Consider the following 25320-nt stretch of genomic DNA (forward strand, 5'->3'; position numbering starts at 1 on the left):
TTGCCGGGCGCCAAAGACCGCCGGATATTCCTCGCCGCTAAAACCGCCGGATATTCCTACCGTTAAAAACCGGCCGGATAGTTCTCCCGCTATGAACCGGCCGGTTAGACCAGGATTATCACCGGCCGCCGGATATGCCAGGCTACTAGCCGTTGGGTAGTTTGCTATTAGACAGCTTTTATCCGTCGGGTATTAGTTCTTTATTTAAAAAATATTTCTTATAATAATTGTTTCGTATCCCAACATTACATTCTTTCCCCGCACTACAATTACATTCTTGCAAGTTCCTACTCAAATGCTACAAACGCTAATGTATTCATAAAGAAACAATGTGTTCATAAAAAAAAACAAGAATAAGACATGTCGTTCACTAAGTATACATATTACTTCCTTCAGAAACCAAAAATCAGCACCACACCATCTGTCTAGCAACTAGTCCTAGTAATCTCTAGTACCATAGCAATGACTAAGCACCAATTGTTTAGCAACCTGCTGAAATTCAAAATTAGGACTGGTCAGCTCTAAAGCACATAGTAACGCCACCATTGAATGTCTAACCAGCTTGGATCTCTGACATGAGTCACTAGATCACTTGACTATCACAAGATTACTAGTAACGTCTCCTGGGAGAGGTATTTGATATGCCTCTAATAGAAATCTACCTACTGATCATGGAGGGAAACATAATTTCTTATGAATAAAAGTAAATCGACTAGAAATTGCCTTTCCTGTTGAGCCTTGCCTAATATGCCATTTCTCCAATCCATCTGGCAATGCTCAATCTTCAACACATGACACAGGATTGCAATGATGAGCACCATGAAAGGTGGAAAATCAAACTTCCACGTAAGAGCAAGCAACATGAAACCAAACTGTCAAATGAAAATCATGGTGAGAAGGCAAGAATCAGATAAACTTGATGATAGAAATCTAAAAAGACTCCTATCTAGTATGCCTACTCTTTTCCGATTACAATTACTCAAATGATGCAAGTGAATAACCCTAAGACTACTAGGAAGCTTACCACAATATGAATTGTGATGGAAACCGCATATATATCCGCAACCACCAAAAACGTTATCAAGAAAAGAAAACACAAAACATGATCTAGTTTTCATTTCATTTACTATCCAAAAGCAAAATATGGCAATCAAATTGCAGGTGAAAAGGATAAATGTAAAGTATAGCTAATCCATATTAGACCATGAACATAATAAAAATCACCGTATAGTTTTTCATCCTCCGAAAGATTGCTCTCTTCGGTCAATACAACACCGATGATGACACTTAGGCCAGGTTCTGTCGGGACAATGTCGGCAAACGAAATGAGCCGCATCAGTTGAATCGGTGATTGCTATTCCAATGTCACCCTTCTTAAGGGCGGGAGCATCATTCACTCCATCACCGGTCATTCCACATATATGTTTCCTCGCTTGCAAGCGTTTCACAATCTCATATTTGTGCTCTAAAACAATAAAACGCGAATGAGACGCAAACTTTAAGCCCCATAAGACAATTTGACACCTTATACGAGGATAGTGAACCATACCGGGGAAGACACCAAAGAAACCATCGGCTTTCTCTATTAGATCATCAATAGGCAAGGTCGCAATTGATTCATCCTTGTTCGACCTAGTAGAGCGGATGAAGGGTACATATTCGCTCCCATTCCCAGATGGCGACTGTTTCCTTTGCTATTGCCAACTCGATCACCGACACAAGTCAAAAAAAGAACAAAAATAAATAAATAAAATCAAGTAATTGATCCAGATAGCGAAGAAAATCACAAAATCAAAGAGTCACAAAATCACAAAATCAAAAAATAATAATATAGAGCAAAAGTAAATGTGTAGGTAGACGAATTTTACCTGCTCAGGTGCACCCTTACTGACACGATGCATTTTGCCTTCACTGTCAATATAAGTTAAAGCTGTTCGCTTGTCAGTCGGATTGAATGAAAGGAAGTGAATCTCATGAATACCAGCTCACACCTATTGGCAGGAGGAGAAAGGGACAAGTCAGCCAAAAGAAAATATGGGGAAAAGAACAGAGGTAATAAACTACAAATAAAATTTTAAAATAAAAATAAAAATCTTTTTCACAATAAGATGGTTCGTCCACTTACCTCCTTTGGATCAGCCAGCATTCCAACTATAGCAAAACGTCTATTGCATCTTGATTCTCCACACGAAGCTCGGCTGCCATCGAACGATGCTTTATCCGGTCTACTCCTTTCATGAAAATCAACAAAAGAATATCATGCGAGATCTATCAGTCTATATTCCGAATGTATGTTAGGTTAGAAAAAGAACAAACCAAGAGGTATTATCCGCCTAACCTCAATAAGATTTCTCCTAATCGAGAGCTTGTTCAAGGTCAAAGTTCCAGTTTTATCGGTCGCAAAGCATATCCATGCTTGCCATTTCCTCTATTGTTGTCATTATCTTCATGATGGCTCCCTGCATTAGTTAAATTCCAGAGGTATCATCATTATTAAATTTTGTAAACCACACAAAATCAAAATTAAAAACCTTGAAAAGTACTCTAACAAACCCGTTGAGCTAGGCGATGGGAACCAATTGCCATTGTAATCGACAAAACCGGTCGGGCATTGCAATGGGAATTCCTCCAATGAGCAAAGACTAAGAGGTTGTCAATTCTTGGACGATACTTCCGGTCTTGTATGGGATACATGACGATGATCTCTATAATCATTCCCACGGCAATGAAACATATGCAGAAGTTCCCAATAGCGGTTAAGACCTAAGAAGTAGTGTATATACAGATATAAAACTAGCACGTAAAAAGTGAATAGGAATATAGGTAAATCACTTCAACAAGAAATTTTCTTTTTCTCAGATTACTTACCTTTTGAAATGGCCAACTTGATTTGTGGAGTCTACAAGATGGGCAGCTTTTCCGAAGAAGGTATGAACACCATGCTGGTGATCACAACAGCTTCAAGCTCACCTTGTTTGCATGTAGAGCCGAGTAAACACCATCTCCTCGGACCTTTGTTACAGGAAGGGACTCCCCTGGTTAGAGAAGACTGAAAATTCAAAAGGAGAACAGATTAGAATTTTAAGAGGGTGGAGGGGTATTCTCGATTGCATAATGAGTTTTAAAAAGGGACGATCATTAGATAGTAGAGTCACCGTCAATTTTTAATCGGTCTCCCTCGAGGAGACGAGCATCGGCCGGTACTATGTCTCCAAGTTTTATAATCGATGACATCTCCGGGAACAAGAACTCGCCGCATCTTCTTTGTTCCACTTTCCATCTCGGTACCTATTTTAGTTTCATGAACCCATAACAATTTTAGATACCACATGGAAATGAAACAAATTCAAAAACGCCACTCAACTTATTATTTTTTACTCTTCACTTAGAATATCACCGACTTACTACTATCAAGCCTAAAATATCATTATTTTCACCTAAATGACCCCATCACTCAAATTCTAGTTTAGTTTTTATCTAAACCCAACACTCAATTTCTCATCATTAGGCATAGTAATCAAAACTATACCAACTCCAAACAACTAAAGTCGGCTTCCAAAGCAGATTTCGCTTGAAAAAAGCCTTTTAAAACCAATGGTGTTCATAACTTCTTTAAAATAGATTCTAAACAATAGCTATAATTATCGATGCAAATTTTAAAATTAAAACAGATCGATTGAAGAAAACAACTAAATGCAAAAAAAACCCGTATAAGCAAAATCTGTTCAATCTAGTACCTTAACCTTAGGGGCTAGACGCGCCATAAGAGCTGCAGCGACATTTTCGGCATTATTTTCCTTAATGAAGCTAATCGTTGAGTTAATAACAAGTAGAGTAATAATCCCCACAAAATCCTGCCAGTCAGGAGGCTTTCCCTGCAACACAATTCTTAAAAATCGTAACAAAATCACATAAAACAAACAAACAACTTCATAAAACACATAATTTAAGCTCACCCCTCCATTTGCTAGTGCTATAGCCATAATTGCAGCTACTTCCATGACCCAAGACAAAGGGTTCTACATGAAGCCTAATAACTTCAAAAACTTACTTTCCTATAAACACATAGAAATGAAATAAAGATCAAATTTTGAAGCAAAATGAATAAAACAAATGGCATATAGAAGAGTGTCAATGAAACAAACTTTCTTTTCCTCTAACTTGTTATGACCAAAAATGACTAATCTCTCTTCAGCACCATCACTTGTTAAACCATCTTTACTACATCTTAAATTCTCAAATACTTCTTCAATGGGTATGTTTTCCTGCACTCAAAACATCACAAAACTCATCAAAAAACCAAAAAAATGTACTTTACATGAAAAAGAAGAGATAAACAAGTACCAAATCCACAACTTCATTTAACACAGCTTCAAGAAAATCTGAACAAAAGAGTATCATGCAGATCTATTAGGTCTATATTCCATAACGTATGTCGTTAGAAAAGAACAAACCACCAAAGAGTATTATCCGCCTAACCTCAATAAGATTTCCGTCTCCAGAGGCTGTTCGTGGTCAAAGTTCCAGTTTTATCAATGCAAAGCACATCCATGCCCGCCATTTCCTCTATTGCTATCATTCTCTTCGTGATGGCTCCCTACATTAGTTAAATTCGGAGGCATCATCATTTATCAAATTTTGTAAACCACACAAAATCGAAATTAAAAACCTTGGAAAGTACTCGACAAACCTGTTGAGATAGGTGATGGGAACCAATTCAAAAGTGAAGTTCCCACTATAAACGATTACACAATGAAATTTAGTGTGCAACTTAAAGATGTAACCAAGGGATGCGGATACACGGTACACACAAACAAAAAGTAACAAACCGGACATTTCACAAAAATATTTCATCTTACATTTTTCTTTAAAGTCTTGGCGGTCGTTCATCCTCGCCCTCATCGATGAATCATCCTCGAATCGCTATTGTCCTTGGTGACTTCGCTAGGTCGCCGTAAAGAAGAATGAATACAACAGTCCAACCCAGATGTCATCTAAACCCACCAAAACAAGTTTTATACCAAAGTAATGAATACATCAATGGGAAGTGAGACCTAAGAGGCGAAGACTCTAGAACGATGTTGGAGGAAATTACATAGTAAACTAACTAACAATTGACAAAATATAGTGACAACGATATTTAGAAGGTCCACTCCTTACTGGCAATGAAAATAATCAGCACAGCAGACGCTCCAAATCATCAGTATCAAGTTTATTTTCCTACAAAAAGAATAATTCCGATGAATGAGTCTATACAAATTAATAAAAAAAGAAACTAACAATTCGCACTGAACTACTGGAAACGTTTGTTGTCATTATTAATGTTGTTTTTGTTAATCTGCTTTTTTTGTTCCCAAGTGAAAATCGGATAAGAATTTATTCAATGCTAAGAAACTAAATACCTCTAATCAGGGAGAAGCTAAAGGAAAACAACACTAAGTTGAACCACTGAAAAGTTGAATAGTCCTTACACCACTAAATTAGTAAATTACTAGCCAATTGCCACAATCTCGATCCCTTCTCCAAAGCATGCTTTACAAAACAATCTTTTCAAACTTGTAAGATGTAGTCTAAGATATCAAATCAAAGAATAGTATTCCCATTATGTTTCAAAGACTTTGCATTCATTTCTTTCCAATATGGATTACGCATGTTCACTAGTGACTTCGCCTTCATTTCTTTCCAGAAGGTACATATTTCAGGCATTGAATCAACTGGGTTTTGTCAAAACAAGCTAACGGGATCATGGAAATTTCACCTATAACATAGAAAGAAGAAAAGTAAAAGGATTCAAAACAAAAGGAGAAAGAAACTCACTACCCCATCAGCAGATCCATTCTCTTGAACATCTTCAAAAAGAGATGAGAAATAAGCTGGACTATAAATAGAGCTTCCTAAAATCTCGTCAGAATGAGAATTCTGCCTAGTCTAGGCTAAGTTGAGGGAGTCAAAAACTACTTAAGAAATCATAATCGGCTTCCCGTGTATTGTCTACAAATGAAACCCCCATTCTGTAAATCTGGATCCATATTACTGAAGACGCCATCCTCACAAAGAACCCAATTATTTGCATTGAGAGAGTGAGCCTTGCAAGAGTATAAAGCAGATAATAGTGTTCGTTGATTTTAGAGATGCTTTTCAAACACACAAACAAGGGAAATAAAAGCGTAACATTTACGGTGATGAAATCAAGAGAAATACCGGTTAGTCGAGACATACTAAATGCAAATTACAACCTGCGGAAAGTAAAGAGTTGGTCTTGCACAAACTCAAAGCGTTCTTGAGAAGGATATATAATTTTAGATCTTAAAACGTAATTCACTTGAATCGTAATAACAATTTCCAAAAAAATCTACCACATATGAGCTGCACAGTTTAGGTGAACAAATTCATGTTTTCAGCATTAGAACAAAATTATACATACAAATTATTTAAATGAGATCAGTTCCCTAACCCATTTTACATCGTCAAAGTTGTCTTCATACTGACCATCCAGTTCATTGACGATCACAAGACTTCGAACCTTCCGTTGCCTCTTGTTAGAATATCCATTGACAATCCCAGAGAGCACTTTCATAAAAAGGCGCCACTCATGACAACAATCAACAAATGAACTACTCAATTCCAATTGTTCTGTTCGCTTCAATTGCTTTTTACCAAATGAATTTATGTTAAAACCAATATCACCACTACTCTTGAAACTCATAGTAGATGATGAAAGGGCATCCAAACAAAGACATGGGCAAGTGTGTGAGTCCACAACTGATGAACCTATAAGTGATATAGCCCCCACCATCTTCTTAGCTCTCACACACAGATTCTTTCCAAACTTCACCAAAACTTCTTCTTCAACACAGTAAACTACAGAAAAATAAGAGATACCCTCTTGGTAAAATTTGAAAATAAGTAACTGATAAGAGCCCAAAACTGTAGTTTTAACCCCTTAATAATTATACTTTTAGACCAATTATGTGAGTAATAAATAAGAGTTAACACTGATTACGTGTTTTTTATGTATTTAAGGCAGTAAAGTCAATTATGTGCAGAAATGTGCTACTTTGGCGAGATAAAGGAGTAAGGATTGGTTGCTTAGAAGTTCTGTGATAAAGGCCAAGATTCAAGGAGACAAAGCCTTTCTAAAGCCCGGTAAAAGCTAAGAAGTCAAAGTCAACGCGGGCAGAAACAGCACACAAAGTCAGCAGAACTTCCGAAGGCCGTATCTTTGGACTCAGACCTCAGAATCGGGTCTACCTTATGTCAAAACGACCGGCTCGGAAAGATCTTTCTAATGGTCTGAGTCTTGACCTAATCAGAGGAGCAGAAGTGGACAAAAAGTTTGTTGAAGCCAAATCCAGCTGAAGATCCCTTTTTTGACTAAAAGAATTGGGTTTTGGGCCCGATTTCATGGCTCCAAGCCCATGCACGATTTTTGGATCTGAAGCATATAAAAACAAAAGCTTAGCTCTTTGTTTATGGTAGCTAATTAGACCTAAACTATAGATAATTCTAGATCTAGTTTTAATTGTTTTTAATTAAATTTAGTTTCAATTCAATTCTTGTTTTAGATTAAACTCTTAAATCATTGTTCTTCATCGATTAGATAAATAAAATAGTAGATTCTTGTTCATTTTGATTTTGTCATTTACAATTGTTTAGATCTAAATTCCTTTATTACTTGTTATTCATTTCCCAGTTATTACCTAAGATTTCAATTATTGTTTAGACAAATTGCATAAAGATAGAATTTTTATATGATGTCTAGTTTTAATTCAATGGGAAATGATAGTTGTATGAATCAAGGCTAAACCCCCATTAGAGGGGTTGAAGAAGCCTTGATGAAGCTTGATCTTTGTTAAACTTAGAAATCGTCGTGATAGTTATTCCACTCTAGAAATGATTAATTCACCATGAGAATGGGTTTAATCGCTCACATGCTAGTTATGAATTGGTAGAAATGCCATGTATAATTAGGGATTAGAATTACTATTTTGATATGCGAAGCATTCAATTTGGATCACGATGAGTCTTTGTTAGTAGGATTAAGTCGAGTTAAGGTGGATTTAATTCCCTTTAATTCTTTATCTAGATTCAAACCCTTAGCATTCTATCATTTCGTTATTCGTAACTTGTTAATTGAATTCACCTCGTAGTATAGAATTCCCCTCGTAAATCTCTCACTAGACTTATGATTGATTAGTTGACACGAAACCATCGCATGCTAAATAACTAGGAGTGGAACGAATTTCCTACTCCACTATATCTTAATTTGATTGAGAGTAGAAAACTTTGATAATCTAGTAACAAAGCAGAGTTTTAGTTTTACTTACGTTTTGAGTTTTATCGCTCATTTAAGTAGGTAAATTATCATTTTACGCTTATCAAGAATGTGTATTGAAAACCCGAATATTAACACCTTGATACCAAAGATTCAAACTGCATTCAAAGACAGAGTGAATAGGTAGAAATGAAGAGGGATATTCTTGATTTTTTCAATGAAAGAAGATACTTAGAATGCTATTTAGAGGGTTTTGAGGGTCTGTCAAACACCTAATTTACATTTTATGAGTCCAAATCACTCCTTGTAAGCTATTCACTTATAACTTGGCTTCTCGCTTCTACCATCCAGACACTTTTCTCCTACCAAATGTTGTCTTTCCAACTTGGTGGGTGGTATGGGATGCCCATGTGGCAGAATTGCATAGGATATAAGAGTCATGCAAGATTCCATGCAGAAAAAGTGGAAATAGTACATTCGAGACGAAATCTAAACTTTACAATCAAATTTAAAAAATGCATCCACCAGAAGGGAGAAAAACATAGGCAACACATATATGATGAATATCAGGGGGAAAGGATGATAGTATTCACTTACATGTGTAACTTCACCTTCTTGTCCATGTAAAACATATAAAAGCTCCATATTGCCCTAAGAAACAGGATGGAGTAAAATATGAGTTTCTCGCCATGAATAGAAACAAGCAGAAATCGTAGAAGAAAGAAAAAGAATTACTTACATCTATAATAGCACCAGCAGCTTCAGTTAACATAGGTGAATCCAGCAAAACAAAACATATGCCATCCTTCTCCCCCCTCCTTTATCTGGGCTTGGGACCAGCAATGCAAACTTATCATAAGTTTGCACAGCCGAAGTTACCAAGGGGTTGGTAGAACACAACTCAATTATTGCTTTCCTAAGAACCATATTACATAGTGATAAAAATATACATCACAAACCACGAAAACCCAAAAGGAAATAACAAAAAGCCGATTAGTTTACTTAGTACTTGCACCGTAAAGCCAATAAAAACATTTAAGTAAATGAGCGGTGTTTCAAGAAGGTGACCCAATGATTACAACATTAGTAATTCTTTGGGCGGATAACACTCCTTGAAGCGACCTCGCCATGCTTTGATCTCCAATCATCATGAGGCAATGGTAGTACAAAGACCTTAAATTCATAAACCACGCTCACATGAACTTTGAAGTTCCCCTCTTCCAATCTCCTGTTACCAAACTCGGTATTAGGATCAATATCTTGCCGCGATACCTCTCGCCATGCGACTCTAAGTGGCCAACCACCACGCAGATCACATTCTTTACCAATATATTCATTGACAACCTACAAATTTAAATTGTGTTATCGGTCTTTTTCCTTATAAGAGATATTTTTTCAAAAATAACTTCGAATAATTACCGGGAAGCGTGACTAGAACGTATGGCGAATCAACATCTGCCATAGGCATTCTTCCTTAGGCGCATAAATTATCTCAACAAAGCTGAATTCTCCAACATCAGATACGAAGCACATCTACCCTCTTCACAAGGTCCGTGTTCATCTCTTTCAAAGCTAAATTCTGTTGTGCCATAACTTTCATCTTCTTCACCGATGTTTTGCAGACCCCTTCACCCATGCCTCGAAAACAACCCCTACTATCTGGCCCAAGAACCTGTACTTAATGGACAATCAATTTAATACCCTTAAAATCATGTCAAACAACAATTAATTACAATAACTATGATTCAATATGAGACCTTTGTGAGGGCATCATTCACAGACGTCTCTCGTGACTCCGGGTGCAAAGCAGTGTAGTCATTAAGCTTTTCCTAGTAAATCGGATAAACAAAAATATCTCAAATTACTATCTTAAAAATAATTTAGTATCTCAATTCTTATTAAGTCAGTACACTAACAACTAGCTCCGGGTCTTGGTGTTCCCCATTCTTTCTTTTATGATTGTGCATATATTGGTCCAATCTAGTGATAGATGACACATGGACCCCTTTCTCCTTTGCCATTTCAACTTTAGCTACAGCTACAGATTTCCTCCCAAGACACGAAGAGTTATTTTGTTGCTTACGATTTTCTGTGTTCCTCAAACTAGAAGCCTGCACATGTTAAAGTTAGTAATAGTGCACTTTAATTTATATCAAAACACATATACTTAATCACCATGAAATAAAACAGAAAACCCATTAACCTTGAATTTCTCGGAATTGCAATTATCTACAAATTGTCGCCAATCTTGCAGAGGAATTCCTTGTTTGGGATGTTCCCTCACAAAGGAAGGAGGTTGATCTTTGACGTATTTTTTGAACAACTCATGCTTGTACTCCTTCCACACTTTCTGGAATTTGCTTATTGTCCAATCCGTGTAAATAGTATCGATGTTTTCAAACACATACATTCTTCCTAAAGTTTTAATAGCTTTGGGTATGATGCTCTCATGCGAACGAACTGGTTTCCAGCTATCATAGTGAATTGGGATGTCACGGCGAGCAATGTGACCAAGCTTGGTGATGAAATGGTCAACCTCTTCTTTGGGCTCATCTGGTTGACCCCACTCATTAAGCTTAATGATTACCTTCTCATAGCTTTCGGGCAGTTCCTTCGAAACACCTATCGAAGGACCTCTTGTTTCCTTAGAAGAGGAAGTTGATGCACCAGAAATGTGTGTCTCACCTGCATATATCAACCAAATTTGTTAGTAAGATCAAAACAATGGTATAGAAAACTGAAAACTAAAAGTCATCTCCATTACCTAAGTCATCACCAAGGCTATCACTTAGTGAATGTGAGCTGCTATGTGTTTGTCCCTCGTCCATGTGCAAAGAGCTGTAATACAATACAACAAGTATGCATGCCCATGGTGCAAAGATCAAGATCAGTTAATTTTTTTATTTAAATTTCTATTTAACTAGCAAGAGAAAGCATTCCATAAAAGGCCTATTATGCACACATGAAAAATACAGCCGGAAAATAAAAAGATTCAAGTACAGGCATACCCTGTTCAAACAAAAAGTTGCACTTAATCAAAGAACTACCAAAATTTTAATACCACAAAACTCACACCACTAAGTCAACACAAAATATAAATGGACTATGTTCTAGATCTCTTTCTTTTTCTGCTACTCTCAACAACTTCAAACATGTCGTCTGGGTCGTTGAATATAAGTTCATCCACCATAGAAATGTTGAGGTTGTTTGGCCCTATATCTGAATCATTCACCACTCTTTCCTCTGAGAGACACGATCCACCTTCATCAAAATACACTTTTCTTGGAACCTCCAGCACTACATGCCATTCAAGATTCTTGGGATCTTGGGAATAGAAAACCCAATAGCCTTCTCTCAGAAGAATAAATGGTTCATCACATATATGGTCCGAATCGAAGTTGATTGGATAAGTTGACCAACCTCAACTTTGCTTCCTCATCCACTTTCACACCAAGTTGTGTGCACTTAGCCCAATCACACTTGAACAAAACAGTCTTGTAGTCTTCACGATAATTTAGTTGAACAATGTTTGTTAGAACGCCATAGTAATCTGCATCTTCATCAATTGGATTTTTATCCTTAGAACTAGAAACGAAAAGTTGTAGGGCAAAACTTGTGGTAACACCTATTTGTTTTGGTTCCTTTTATTTTTCTGATAGTCTTTGGTGATGAAGAGAAACCCATTAACACAATACTTATGGTACTTTGTAGCAAAGTGTGTAGGTCCTCAAACTAAATCCTTGAAGTGATCATCAGTGGATTCGAGGAACTCCTGCTGTTTTGTTAACCATGTGATGAAATCATCAGAACACAATGCAACCCTAGTGTGCCCAATCCTCCTCCTTGCACTTGTTCTATTGTCCTCAATGAAGCTAGTGTACTTCCTAAATGATTTTTGAAGTAATAAAGTTAGTTAGGATTATGTATATAATTTAGATTGTGTTAAGTTTCTAAAACTTTAATGACGTGATATACTTTACGTGTGCCATCTGTCATAACTAGGATGACTTCTTAGTACCCATTGGCGTGCTTCGCTTCATACTCCACACCTTCCAATAAATACTTTGCACTTGGGCCAAGTGGCCCACCCTCATTGGCGGTGTGGGTTGTCGCCTACACTATCCAAAAAATCCGTAAAACATCGGGTTCATTTTCAGCCATCCTATCAAGTTTATCTAAATGACCACCTCCTCCTTTATATCCAAAGACAATACATTAGTGTCTCCTCCTTCAAGTAACGCTCACGCAATACACCCTTCCGGGCCAGCTTTGTTGGTAACATAATCCTTGAAATATTTCATGTACCTTAAAAAGTATTTTAGAAGCAATAGAATCTTAAAAATGAGAAAATAAATAAATAAAATAAGTAACAAAAAATCAGGCTACGTTACCTTTCAAAACAATACATCCACCTAAAGAAAACAGCCCACAAAGGCGAGCCTCATGAGCTAAGTGAATAGGAAGATGCATCATAATAACAAACAATGATGGTGGGCAGATTCTCTCCAAATACAAGACAATGCCTTGACCATACCCCTTTCCAAAGACATCAAGTGTTTCAATCTCTACTTTCTTGAACACAAAGCACTAAAGAAAGTACAAATGGTAGTAATAATTGTTCGAGCTTCTTTTCTGTTGCCATCTCTATAAGCATGCTGTATTAATACCGGCGGCAAATGTTGCATTAGAGTATGATAGTCATGTGACTTCATTTGTCTCAAATCCATTGAATCTCCTTTGACAATATTAGACCAGTTACCACTAAACCCAACAAGTACACTAAGATTGCGCAAGGTTTGGATGAACAACTTCTTCTCCTCTTTTCGAAGCCAAAAGATACCTTGAGGCATAACCTGTTTCCCGCCAAACTTAGTCACCCAATATTTCTTCTTTTTCTTCATGCGCTTTAAATCTTTGCGTGCATTGACATCATCTTTAGTTTTCCCTTTAGTATTCAACATCAAAGCAAGAAGAATTTAACATACATTTTTTTCAATATGCATGACATCAAGGTTATGATGGACGAGAATGTGTTTCCAATACTTGAGCTTAAAGAAGATAGATCGCTTTGAAAACCACAAATTTCCTTTATTCCCTTCCTTATTCTTGCCGAGCTTCCCAAATTGATGATTTTTCAAACTTTTAGTCATTCTCTTAACTTCAACTCCAGTCAACCTTATTGGTTGCTCACCTTCTTCCTTTGTCTTATCATAGGTGCTTTCTCTTGTATCATTTCTAGCCTCGGATCTCAATGGAAGCCACCGTCTACTTCTCATATACACATGCTTACTTCCATGGTGAAGTCTTATAGAAGCAGTTTTTCGACCACAAGGAGGGCAAGCAAATTTTTCCTTTAGTTCTACAACCCGGAGATATTCCCATAAGCTTGGAAAATCATGGATTGTCCACAATAAAATGGCACGCATATGGAACTCTTCACCTTTAAATGCATCTTTAACCATCACCCCATCACGCCACAATTCTTGGAGTTCTTTAACCAACGGCTGCAAATAAATGTCAATATCATTACCTAGTTGCTTTGGACCTTCAATGAGAGTTGAAAGCATAGTGAATTGAGACTTCATGCATAGCCAAGGCGGGAGGTTATAGTTCACAAGCATAACAGGCCATGAACGTGGTTATGCCCAAAGTTGCCATAAGGAGTAAAACCGTCAGTGGCTAGTCCCAAGCGAACATTCCGTGGTTCTACAGAGAAGTCTGGATATTTTAAATTGACTTGCTTCCACACTGCCGAGTCAACAGGATGCCTCATCGTGCCAGGCTTTGATTCTCCAGTAGAATGCCATCGCATCTCCTTTGCCACCCAAGGCACACTATACAATCGCTTCAATCTTTTCGTAAGTGGAAAGTATCGCAAGACCTTAGCAGACACCCTGGTTCGCTTCCTCAAATCCTCAATGGTTGGAGTTTTGTATCTAGAAACTCCACAAGTAGGACAGGTAACCTTAAATTCATTCTTTTCCCAATACAAGATGCAGTCATTTCTACATGCATCAATCTTCTTGCATTTCAGTTTCAAGTCTTTAATCATCTTATCTGCCCTGTAGTTATTCTCTGGTATCTTGTTACCAGCAGGTAACACCATGCGGAGTAGTTGAAGCAATACGGTAAAACTCTTATCACTCCACCCATTTGTGTACTTCAGGTTAATGAGTTTCACGACAAATCTAAGAACACTGAAGTCACATCCAGGATATAATGCAGTCATTGCTTCACGCAAGTTAGCGTTAAAAGCAACACCGTCTATGACTTCTCTCCCCTCTGTACAACCTCCTGGATCATCTCCAAGAAAAGTGTCCAAGTTGTCAAGACTAAACTCTTGAGCAATGGTGTGGAAAGCAGCATTCATGTCAACCACATGCACGTTCTCTTGAAATCCCGACCCTCTTTCATTGTGTTGTTCTTCCACTTCTTTCTCATCGTGCAAGAACCACATTTTATATGGTAGGACATTCTTGTTAACGTGGTGTTCCGAGGCAAAGGTTACAAACTCTGTAACACCTCTTATAAAACGCGGATGCCGGAAATCGTCTAGATCAATCCAACTCTTATCTATCAAGCACGTTGACTCCATGATGTACTTCTAAGAGATAAGAAAGAATGAATGAAACTCAGAACAAGAAAAATAGCTAAATAGTTATGTAGAGGCATACACTAACTAGGCCAAGGAGTTACAATGCTAACTCTAGGCATACACTGACTTCCAGCTAACTCTACGCATACATACAATGACCTAATATTCAGTACCAAAGTGAGTACAAAATTAGATGAAACTAGAGTCAAACACATATATTCATGCATCTTATAATCACCAATTCATGGTATAGTATTGTGACCGTTTATGCCAACAAGGTTTCAGAACTTAGGAACGCACTCGGTGCAAATGACTTAGATGCCAACAAGGCAAAGCTTGATGCTGCCAACAAGGTTGTTTTAAAGATTGGACAACACATGTCATTAAATTTCATTCACATGTCATTAAATTCCTACGTAGTAATTAAAATTTGTTTTTGACAACTTTGAGAAGTACAATGACATTAGATTCAACTTGCTCACCAGTCACTACTATATAAATGTACAAGAGCGTATGAATCAAAGATAGGCCTACCTTTACATGAATTTTAAATAAAAATGTTGGTTGGGTCATATTTATTAATTAACAATGATGTTATTATTTGTAGGAAGGGCATGCACCTATAATCAATATTATTCTTGTTATTCATTTCGACTTTTAACATCAAAACAGAGATTATAAAGTTAGATATTATGTCAAAGTTCTTTTGGAAATGAGATTATTGGTCAATTTATAATCTCGGTTTTGGGAACTCTATTATCTCGGTAGATGTTACCTTAATTTGTTGTGTACTGAAACCCAAGATAACATTTAGAAGATATATATATCCGCATGAAAAAAACGGTGACAAATGAGAGCACTATGGAACAAAACAACAACAAACAAACAAATAACGAATAACAATACCAAACCAAACTATTAACCACCACCACAACAACAACAACAACGACAATTCATTATGCATGACTAGGACACTAATTAAAACATAGAATACACACTTACATACTAAGCAACAGTATAACCAAAACTTTCACCAACATAACACAGGAAGAACAAAAGAAGAGCCAAGGAACCTGCAGCTTCTCATCCAAATCAATTTAAACAAATCAATCAACCACAATGAGAAACACAAATACCAGACTAAACTAAATTTGTACATTAAATTCACTCTTCACTAATATCAATCTCTTATATAAAGCTAAGAAGTGATTTTATAAGTACCAATAGGGATATGACCAAGTGCTCAAGAATATCAACACCGTCTCTCTTTGAGCGAGGGCTCTCTCGAAGCGATGGTAGTTGAAATCTATCAACTACAAAAAAATTCATATTTATTAGAAAATAATTTTGTTAAACTATAATCACCAACAAAAAGTATATTCACCCTTACCCCGTGCTTAAGTTCCGTGCTTTTCAACTCTAAAGATCTAAACTTAATGAAACAACCAAAAAAATCACTGAAACAAATCTTCATGTCGACTCTTTTTTTAAAAGTTTTGCGACTAACGGGTCAAATGGGGCATGGACGTTGCCAATGCGACGATGCATGCCAAGGTTTCGTGGCTTATTGGCTCCGCCACTGTGCACATGTCCGTGTTAAGCTGGATATCTGTTAGCGATCCCTTTCTTGTCAGCAGATACAAAAAGTAGCATAATTTTGGAGATAATAAGGAAATTTTTTGGACTCACCAAAAATCGATCAGCTTCTAATTCATGCTTACTTATATTCATTAAGTTTTGTCTTCCCGTTGTGCTAAAATTAACAAATGATTCTATACCTTTAATCCAGACTATTATAAAAGACAAAGTATAAACGATGCCAATTATAGGAACCAGTAAGCACAATAAGATACACATTGACACATTGTTCTCATCTTGCACTATTAGAAACAAACGAAAAAAATCTTTCATTTGGGAGAAAGTGTGAGAATGAGAGAGAGAGAGAGAAAGAGAGAGTGCACGTTACCTTTTGGAGTGGGAAGGAGAGTTGAAGCGGCAACAACTGTGAGGGAGAGAGGAAAAATAGATTTTAGGTTTTTTTTTCTTATTACTATTTTATTTTTCCAAATAATTTTTAGTGGGAACGAAATTAGTTTGGCACCTGATAATTGGGGAAAGGTATGCCGACAGTTGAAATTGATTGGAAGATACCCCGCGGCTACAAAATATTAAACAACTGTTGGGAAATTTATTAAATCCATCGGAACTCACCAACTAGTGAAAACCGTCGCCGTATCCGAGGGTTAGTAACTCTCGTAAAACCGTCGGCCACATCTAAAATCCATAGAATACTCAGAGAGTTTACCCGACAGACCTTCAGATTTTACCCGACAGACGAAATGCTTAGGTAACTTCCCACAGACAGAAACTGTCGGCTATTCTTTATAGCGTCTGTCGGGTAAACTCGTTTTTTTGGTAGTGACCCCTCTTGAGCCTTCATCCTTTCTAAAAGCCTTTTTATTATTCACCAATAATTTCTAACCCGTTACAACACACAATAAAAAGCTTACCCAGTTGATGAGTTGAGAACTGGATGGTTATCAGAAAAAAGAAGAGAAGCCCTTATACTAAAACAGAACAATTATTTGCTTCAAAAAGAAAAAGAAAAGAAAGAAAAGAAAAGAAAAGAAAGACCCATCAAAAACCAAAACTCCAAAAATCCAAAGGAGTCAAAATTCGAATCTCCCAAAAGTTCAAAATAAAAGGAGACGATAACGAAAAAAGAATCTAAAGCAAGGTTAGAACTCCCAAAAATTCAAAATCATATGGAGTCACAAAGCTAAAGGGCTAAAAGAATGTATCACAATTCGGAAGCAAAAGAACAAAATGAGGTTCTTCTTTGGTTACAAGTATCTTTAAGACCCAGTTTCTCGACTTATCAAATTTTGTTTTTCCCTTCCTTTTTCTTTCTAAACCATCATCCTAGCCCCGTAATTCCTAATAAAAGACCTCTAACTTGATTAGGAATAGGATGGTGTGATACACTACACCATAGTAAGGATTTTCTAACAATTGCAATTTCATGTTTGTAGCACATATACATCCGTTAGTAAATTAATAACAGATAGAATTTGTGACATTACCCGAATTATTTTGTGACACATACACATATCCGTTGCAATTTCATGTTTGTAGCACACATACCCAGTTACAAAATTACCTAACCGTCACTAAATTACCCGAATTATTTTGTGACATTTATCGAGATTTAAACTAACGGATATACAACTGTGACTAATGTTAAAATGTAAATCGAAAAATTGAATTGAGACAAAAACAAAATAAAAAAAGGGAAAATTTTTAAGGGTGGAACTTTTTCACCTCGCGCTCACGCTCATTAGGTCAATGTCAAGTGGTCAACTACCTTTTAGTAAACAAAAGGGGAAAAACGAAAGGGGGTGAAGTGTTCTCGCCGCCGCCGCTACGAAGAGGACAAATGTGGTCTTTCTTATTCATTTTCTTTCTTTTTTCTTCTCTATCTCTCTCAATTCTAATTTATGACTGTTGAGAATTTGTTTTTTGGGTGATCTTCTAGGGTTTTTTAAGTTAGTTGCTTTTGTACCCAAAAGGACAAACTTTTATTTATAATTTCAACACAAAAGCGCTCGATCTATGGAAGAAAGCTTGCTTTAACGAAGGTAACAAATAATTATGTTTCAATTTTTTGAAAATGGTGTTTTGGCTATACTATGCCTAAAATCGTATAGTCTGTTTAGTTTCAATAGTTGTTTGTTGTGGTTAGAATCTAAAAGCTTTAATTACGATTTCTCAGTTTTCCTTGTAGATTATTACATTTGATTAGTCTTCTATCCATTTACAGGTTCAATTCATCAATCAAGCTTCAGGATTCAATTTATTTTACAGGTTCAATTCAATTTGTAGGTTTTCATTTTCATGGAAATTTGATCATATTTTTTATCGAGTGGATTGTTATTATTTCGAATCAAGTATGTTGATATGTATCTGCTAATCGTAAATTGAATTGTGATTTTTGAACGTATAATTTTTTATTGTGTTATGATCTTATTTTTTTTTATTATTATTTTTTCGATAATCCATTTCCTTTCTGAGCTTATTTGATCGATATGTTGTTTATTGTCTGAATATCGTTGACAATTTATTGTTAGTTAAATGAGTGCGAGTTTCTTTTTTGAGTGAGATATTCAAGTAATTTAGAGATCGAGTGATTTGTTAGTGTGAACGTAGCTCATGTAGTGTGCAATAATGGTTCAGTCGTGATTGCTTTTGTTTTTTGTATGCGGAAGTCGACTTGACCATGTTAGTATGTAGTAGTTTGGTATTCTGCATTGAATTTAGCAATCAACGGGGTTGTATCACTGTATGTAGAGGAGTGTCACTAGGTTGACGTAGATGCATAATTTGGGTGAAACTAGTATTTGTTTCGGAAGAAGATACCATCTGGGTGGATTGGATTTGGAAGCAACACATCAAAACCAACTACTTTTGGACTATGAAAGTACCAAGAGACTGTTCTTGGACGTGGAGAAGTATTTTGAACAATAGAACCACATCCAAGAAATTTGTCAAATACTCCATTGCAAAAGGGGAAGAAATGCTGTTTTGGCATGACATTTGGTGCTCAAGATCACCTCTGATCGAAGACGCTGAAGCAAAGGCAGAATGGGATTTTCCTTTGAACACAAATGTGAGTGTAATCATTTCCAATGGGGAGTGGAATGAAGCAGTCAACTTGATGCAATCACAAACCTTAATGGAGGCTATTAGCTAGAGCAGTGGATATCAATACCCATCTCGCACAAGATCAGGTAGTGTGGACGCCTCATCCGAGGGGGCAGTTTACCTCATATAGTGCGTATCAGGCTCTTTCACTAGAGAAGGAAAAGAAAAAATGGCAAAAGCTGGTCTGGGGTAAGTGGGTTTTACCTAGACACTCCTTCACTACATGGCAGCTGTTCTCGCAAAGTCTCCCGACCCAGGACAGACTTGGGCAAAGGAAAATTCTACAATCTTTAGCTTGCTGCTTATGTAATAACAGCCGGGAATTCTTAGGGCACCTATTTTTTGAATGTTCGTATTCCAAGGAAGTCATCTCTAGAATCAAGCGGCTACTTGGTCTTATCACAGACAACAGAATAACAAACAGAGAGTGGTCATCGATTTTGCGTATATACAAAGAGGCAGATGTGGGAGAGGTATACAAGGTATTTTACTGTGCAGCCGCTGCCTATATCTGGAAGGAAAGGATCGATCGCAGATTTCAGCATATTGCCAAGTCAGCACGGAGGATATATGAGAAAATGGTAAGAGATACAAGGAACTATTTGCAAGTCTTAAGACCTGAAATCATTGATTCGGATAGAGCTAGAAATCTTTTTCAGAGACTTAACATTGAACCCAGATACAAGACGCAAAGGCAAATTGAATGTGTTTGGAGCCCTCCAAGTGGTAATCGAGTGAAAGCCAATACCGATGGAGCCTTAAGTAGTAATGGAGCTGGACAAGGTGGGGTAATAAGAGACAAAGAGGGACAAGTGTTGGCTGGATTCAGTGGTAGTGGAGGCATGGCGTCTATGCTGTCTCTGGAAATCAAAGCTATTGACATATGCTTGCAAAGATGTCTCGATGAAGGTTACAAGGAAGTGGAGGTTAAGGCTGACTCATTGAGAGCTGTGAACGCAATCAACAAGGTAGAGAAACCTCCTTGGTTCTGTCTTGACATGCTTAAAGCTATAGATACGAAAAAATCTTGGTTCACTTTTATATCCTTCTCTCATGCCTATAGAGAAGTGAACCGAGTTGCGGATTATCTAGCTTCTCTTCATAATGCATCTAGTTTTGTTGTACATTTTGTCCCTCCATTAGATCATAGATTACAATGTATTGTAAATGATGATGCAAGTGGACAAACTTATATGCGAAACAGTTGAATCAATACAGGTGGGGGTCTGCCTAACCCTAGCTTAACTTTTGAAAAAAAAAGGTATTTGTTTCAGGCTAGACATGAAGTAATTAAGTCAAATGTGATAAATAGTGTAACTATACTCATAAGATAGTACCATTTGAAACAGAAAATGAGCATTTTTGAAGACTCGGGATAATTTCAATAATTAAGTAGAAAATGTTAGGATTTCGCAATGTGTTGGTATTGTTTCTACAATGTTTGGTTGAGTGTGCCTTGCTCACTTAGACAGTGAAGGGCGTCAATTATCAGTTTTTATTCTAATAATGATTCGACTAACTTTTGAATGAGTAATTAAAAATCTCCAAGCTTCTTAGCTCATCATGGGCTACTCTAATGATTGAGCTAAATTAATTAAATGGCCTAATGAAGGTTTTAAATGACAAATACATGCACACTCAATTTACTGTAAGCATTTATTGTGATGTTGCGTGGAAAATCTTATAATGTGTTAGCATTGAGACACATGGTTTTGTTAATCCAAAAAACTTTAAGCATCCCAAGTTAGAACCGAGTTGAACTTATTCTATGCTGGATTGTTTCATAGGCATTGGGGAGGGGGACAAATATCATGCATGCATTATACCTTGGTCCTTGGGAAATGAGGCTGGATATGGACCTTGTCACAGCCCGAATTTCTAAACAATTACAAAGTGAATATTTGAAATATAAATATCTCAAATATCGCTATGTTCAATTGTCTAAAAACCCAGGCCATGACGGGGTGGATACAACACAGGCCAAAACCGAAAATACCACATCATAAAGAATCAACTTAACAACAATAATCTCCAAACTTTCTCAACCATCACTTTATTAAAGACTATCTTCCATCCCAAAAATCATCAATATAACATTCTAAGAATAATAGGTCTTCAACATCGTATTCTCATGTCATATGAATAGGAAACTACGTTATTACATACTTCCAAAAGATCAAACCTAATAAAATAAACTCCCGGACTGCTCCAGAAATAAATCCAAATCAAACGCCGCGGTTCCACTGCCTTTCACCTATGTTCCCAAGAACACACCCACGTTGCCAAAACAAAGCAAACATGGGTCAACAAAATGGAATTTGCTGGTATGAGTAGACTAACCACATATAAACATTTCCAATCTTTAGTTATCCAACTAACACTTTAAATATATCATAATATAATCATTCTCAGCTTGGAAGACAGGTAGTTCCGTCATTTCAACCGGCATAGTTTCTTCCCAAACAAGACTCCCATCTTATTAACTCGTTATAATAACTTGTTTTAATAACTAAATAATTGAATTAAAACTTACCGATATCCACTGCTATATAAGGGTAGGACCACGTCCCTGCACAAAATATTATTAAGTCCTACCCTCCTGCAAAAGAAAGTTAGAAATTTTATATAACATATGTAGATACCTTATAGGTATTCAAATGCAAGTTCAAGCACACCCGCACAATCAATGAATACAACTAACCCGCAAGGCAAATACCTTAGTTCCTCTCTAGGGCAATCCAAACAATCTGGTCATTCATGACACATTCAATGAATACCCGGGTCATTCATGGTACATTCAATGAATACCCATATATAACGCTAACGGGCCATTTATGGCACATTCAATAAATGCCCACCTATCACATGACATCTTCAGTTATAAGACTCCTTTCCAAAACTTGAGACGTGGAGAGATCTAAAAGGGTGCGGTAAATTGTTGAGAACACTACTGAACTTTATTGTATATATTATTTCAGATAAAGGAGGAGTATTTTGTTCCTTGTATTATTGTTTACGTGTTATTAATATACCAATGTCTAAGTGTCATAACGTCGTATATAAAAATTGAAATATCACATAGTAGTTAATACACGTACACACATATATATAAAGGTCTTAGCATAAAGCCAAGCATGTTAATAGCCCTAGACCTATCCTAATAACCCAAATCATAATCCGAGTTAAAAGGTCAAATTGGGTCAACTGGTCAAAGTCAACCCTGGTCAACAGTCAAAGTCAACCTGCCAAAAGTCAACAGCAGTCAACCAGCTAGGTCAACAACAGTCAACCAGCCCCAAACTCCTCTAACCCAAAAGCCCAAAGTCAAAGGCCCAAAGTCTAAAACTAAAATCCAAATATGAAATTTCAAAAATTAAGCACCCAAGCCCACATTTTTTAGTTCGGCCCAAGCCCAACAAAAAAAAACCGACACTGTTCACCTTATTTTCCTTCCTCCTCACAGCGCCTCCACCACTACAGCAGCCACCACCACCACAACCACCATCCTATCTCCACTATGAACCCCACGGTTCCACTCCCCTTCAAAAACCCAATCTACCGATACCCAAAAATCGTGATTTCCTCTTTTATGGAAATTCACGTTTTTGTCTGCCATTGATGCTCCTGTCAACATTCACAGCACTCAAACATAATTCAACCCACACCTAAACCACTCGGTTTCAATTCACAATCACAACCCAACCCTATTGTACCATCTACTTGATTTCCCCACTCACAAAAACATCCGACGGCCATTAAAGCTCTTTCAGAGCTTCAACAGTATCGTTTGGCACCACAAAGTAGTGTCCACTCAACACAAAACCCTCAACACCTTACCCGAAATCCACCATGTTCAATTCATTATAGGATTCAAATGAAAATAAAAGCAGTTGATTGTTCAATTTACAATGTCGACAAAAATGTTCATTCCAAAGTTCGACAGTATGTAAACTAAACAGAACGAACATAAAAATAATGAGCAGTGGAATAAGTTTCGTAAACTATGAGTTCAGTGAAAAGATAAAACTATCTACTCACTCGTGATTAGCTCCGACTGTCAACTAGCTATCCGTAGATTTTCAGAAAACTTCCTTTTCCTCTCTCAGTAAAATTCTCCATTTTTCTGTGTAAAACTCTCTGTGTTTTCCCCACTCTCCGTGCAAATTCCTTTTTTGTTTTAAAACCCCGTGAAAAACAAGGAAGGCGGGTTTATCTTTTAACCTACGGGGTTTCCTATCCTTAACAAAAGTTTATCCTATTTCTTTTTGTTTTACCTATTATTATTATTATTATTATTATGGTAATAAAGAAAAGTAAAAGAAAAACACGGGGTGTTATAGACCTAATCTTGCTGCTTCGATCAGCTGGTATCTTATTCTTCTATGATTCATCATCATCATAATTTTTTTTATTTAGTTGGTCATTTGAGACTCCATGTAGAAAAGAACACTTACATTCAATAGACATCTTCTCTTTTGTTAGTATTACAACTTGACAACAAATCAATCTTAAGTGGGGCTATATTGTTTAAGACAATTTTTGCTCCATAGACTATTTAGTTTTACTGCCCTCTAATATTTTTTTCTTGCTTTATCTATTTCTTTCTCACTCATTCCCTTTAGTCATGTTCAAATTATCCCGAGTTGTAGCATTTTGAAAATTCACCATAAGATGGAGCGCACCGATTATGAGTTAGTGTTTCTCTTATCAGTGCACTAGAGAAGGTATTCAAGCTTCAACCTCACTTAGTTTCTCGGACTGATAGGCACCACATTACTTGACCAACTTCCTTTATGTCTTATTTTACAATTTGTTTTTCTTTATAAATAAAGAAAGTATACATGATTCAGTTTCTACTTTTCCTTTAGGGTTACCTAAGCCTTTTTCTGATCTGGTAAGTGGTATTACACTACTGCAATTCAACCGATTGAACGTAATAATTTCAATGAATTCTTTATAACATCAGTTTAAATTGTGCAACATGGGTTGGTCATGGGTACTTACATAAACATGGTACACAATTACTCTTGAAGTGTGCACATAACTTACTTTGTTTTGCTTAAGGTGTGCACATGACTATAAACGAAGTAACAAAGTTATGGGTTTATCAAGCCCATTACAGCGTTGCTGTAGCCAAAGCTCCTGCTGGTTCATGGGTACTGACTGACACTTCAATAATGAAAATTGCTACACTTTGCAATGTGAACTATGACGAAGATGTTTACATATTCAAGCCTTTGCTTTTCAATACTATTTTGGTTGTCAAGACAGCAACAGAGCCATTGAACCCGAGCAAGTTACCAAAAATGGTTAAGGGTCTCAAGAAGATTAGTGAGAGAGATTAGTAAGAGTTACCCTTTGGCGATAACCAAAGTTGAAGAGTCAGGGGAGCACACTATTTTAGGTACCAAGGAGTTATATTTGGATTGCATAATGAAGGACCTTAGGGTGTTCTATTATGAAGTGGCAGTTAATGTGAGACTCAACTATATATCAGTGTGCGCTTGTGTTTTCTAGACATGATTTTTAGTCTTGAAGTTTGACAACTATATGGTGTTTTTGTAGGTGGCTGATCTGGTGGGCTCGTTTTGTGAAACAGTGGTGGAGTCCTCATCCATGAAATGTTTTGCTGAAACACCCAATAAAAAGAACAAAATTACTATGGTAGGAATGTATTTTTCTTGTTATCTTTTGACTCTGTTAGTATGTGACATGTATTGCACTTGGGCTCTTGGCCAATAATTCACTT

At 36.8% G+C, this 25320-nt stretch overlaps 1 protein-coding gene and 1 pseudogene across 1 annotated transcript; both read right to left on the reverse strand.

Annotated features, from left to right (window-relative positions):
* Window positions 1–662: 662 nt before the first annotated feature.
* LOC147482508 (plasma membrane ATPase 1-like) lies at window positions 663–4401 on the reverse strand (annotated as a pseudogene).
* Window positions 4402–6427: 2026 nt separating this feature from the next.
* Window positions 6428–6796, reverse strand: LOC147482509 (chaperonin-like RbcX protein 2, chloroplastic). Its single transcript, XM_086579329.1, has one exon. It carries the CDS (start codon window positions 6794–6796, stop codon window positions 6428–6430), a length of 369 nt encoding a protein of 122 aa, XP_086435455.1.
* Window positions 6797–25320: the final 18524 nt, after the last annotated feature.

This window comes from Coptis chinensis, chromosome 8, assembly GCF_015680905.1.
Source record: "Coptis chinensis isolate HL-2020 chromosome 8, ASM1568090v1, whole genome shotgun sequence".
In the NCBI taxonomy this organism is placed as follows: domain Eukaryota; kingdom Viridiplantae; phylum Streptophyta; class Magnoliopsida; order Ranunculales; family Ranunculaceae; genus Coptis; species Coptis chinensis.

Coding starts and splice junctions, on each gene's coding strand:
- LOC147482509 (XM_086579329.1), bottom strand. CDS start 6,796: ATGGTGGGGGCTATATCACTTATAGGTTCATCAGTTGTGGACTCACAC.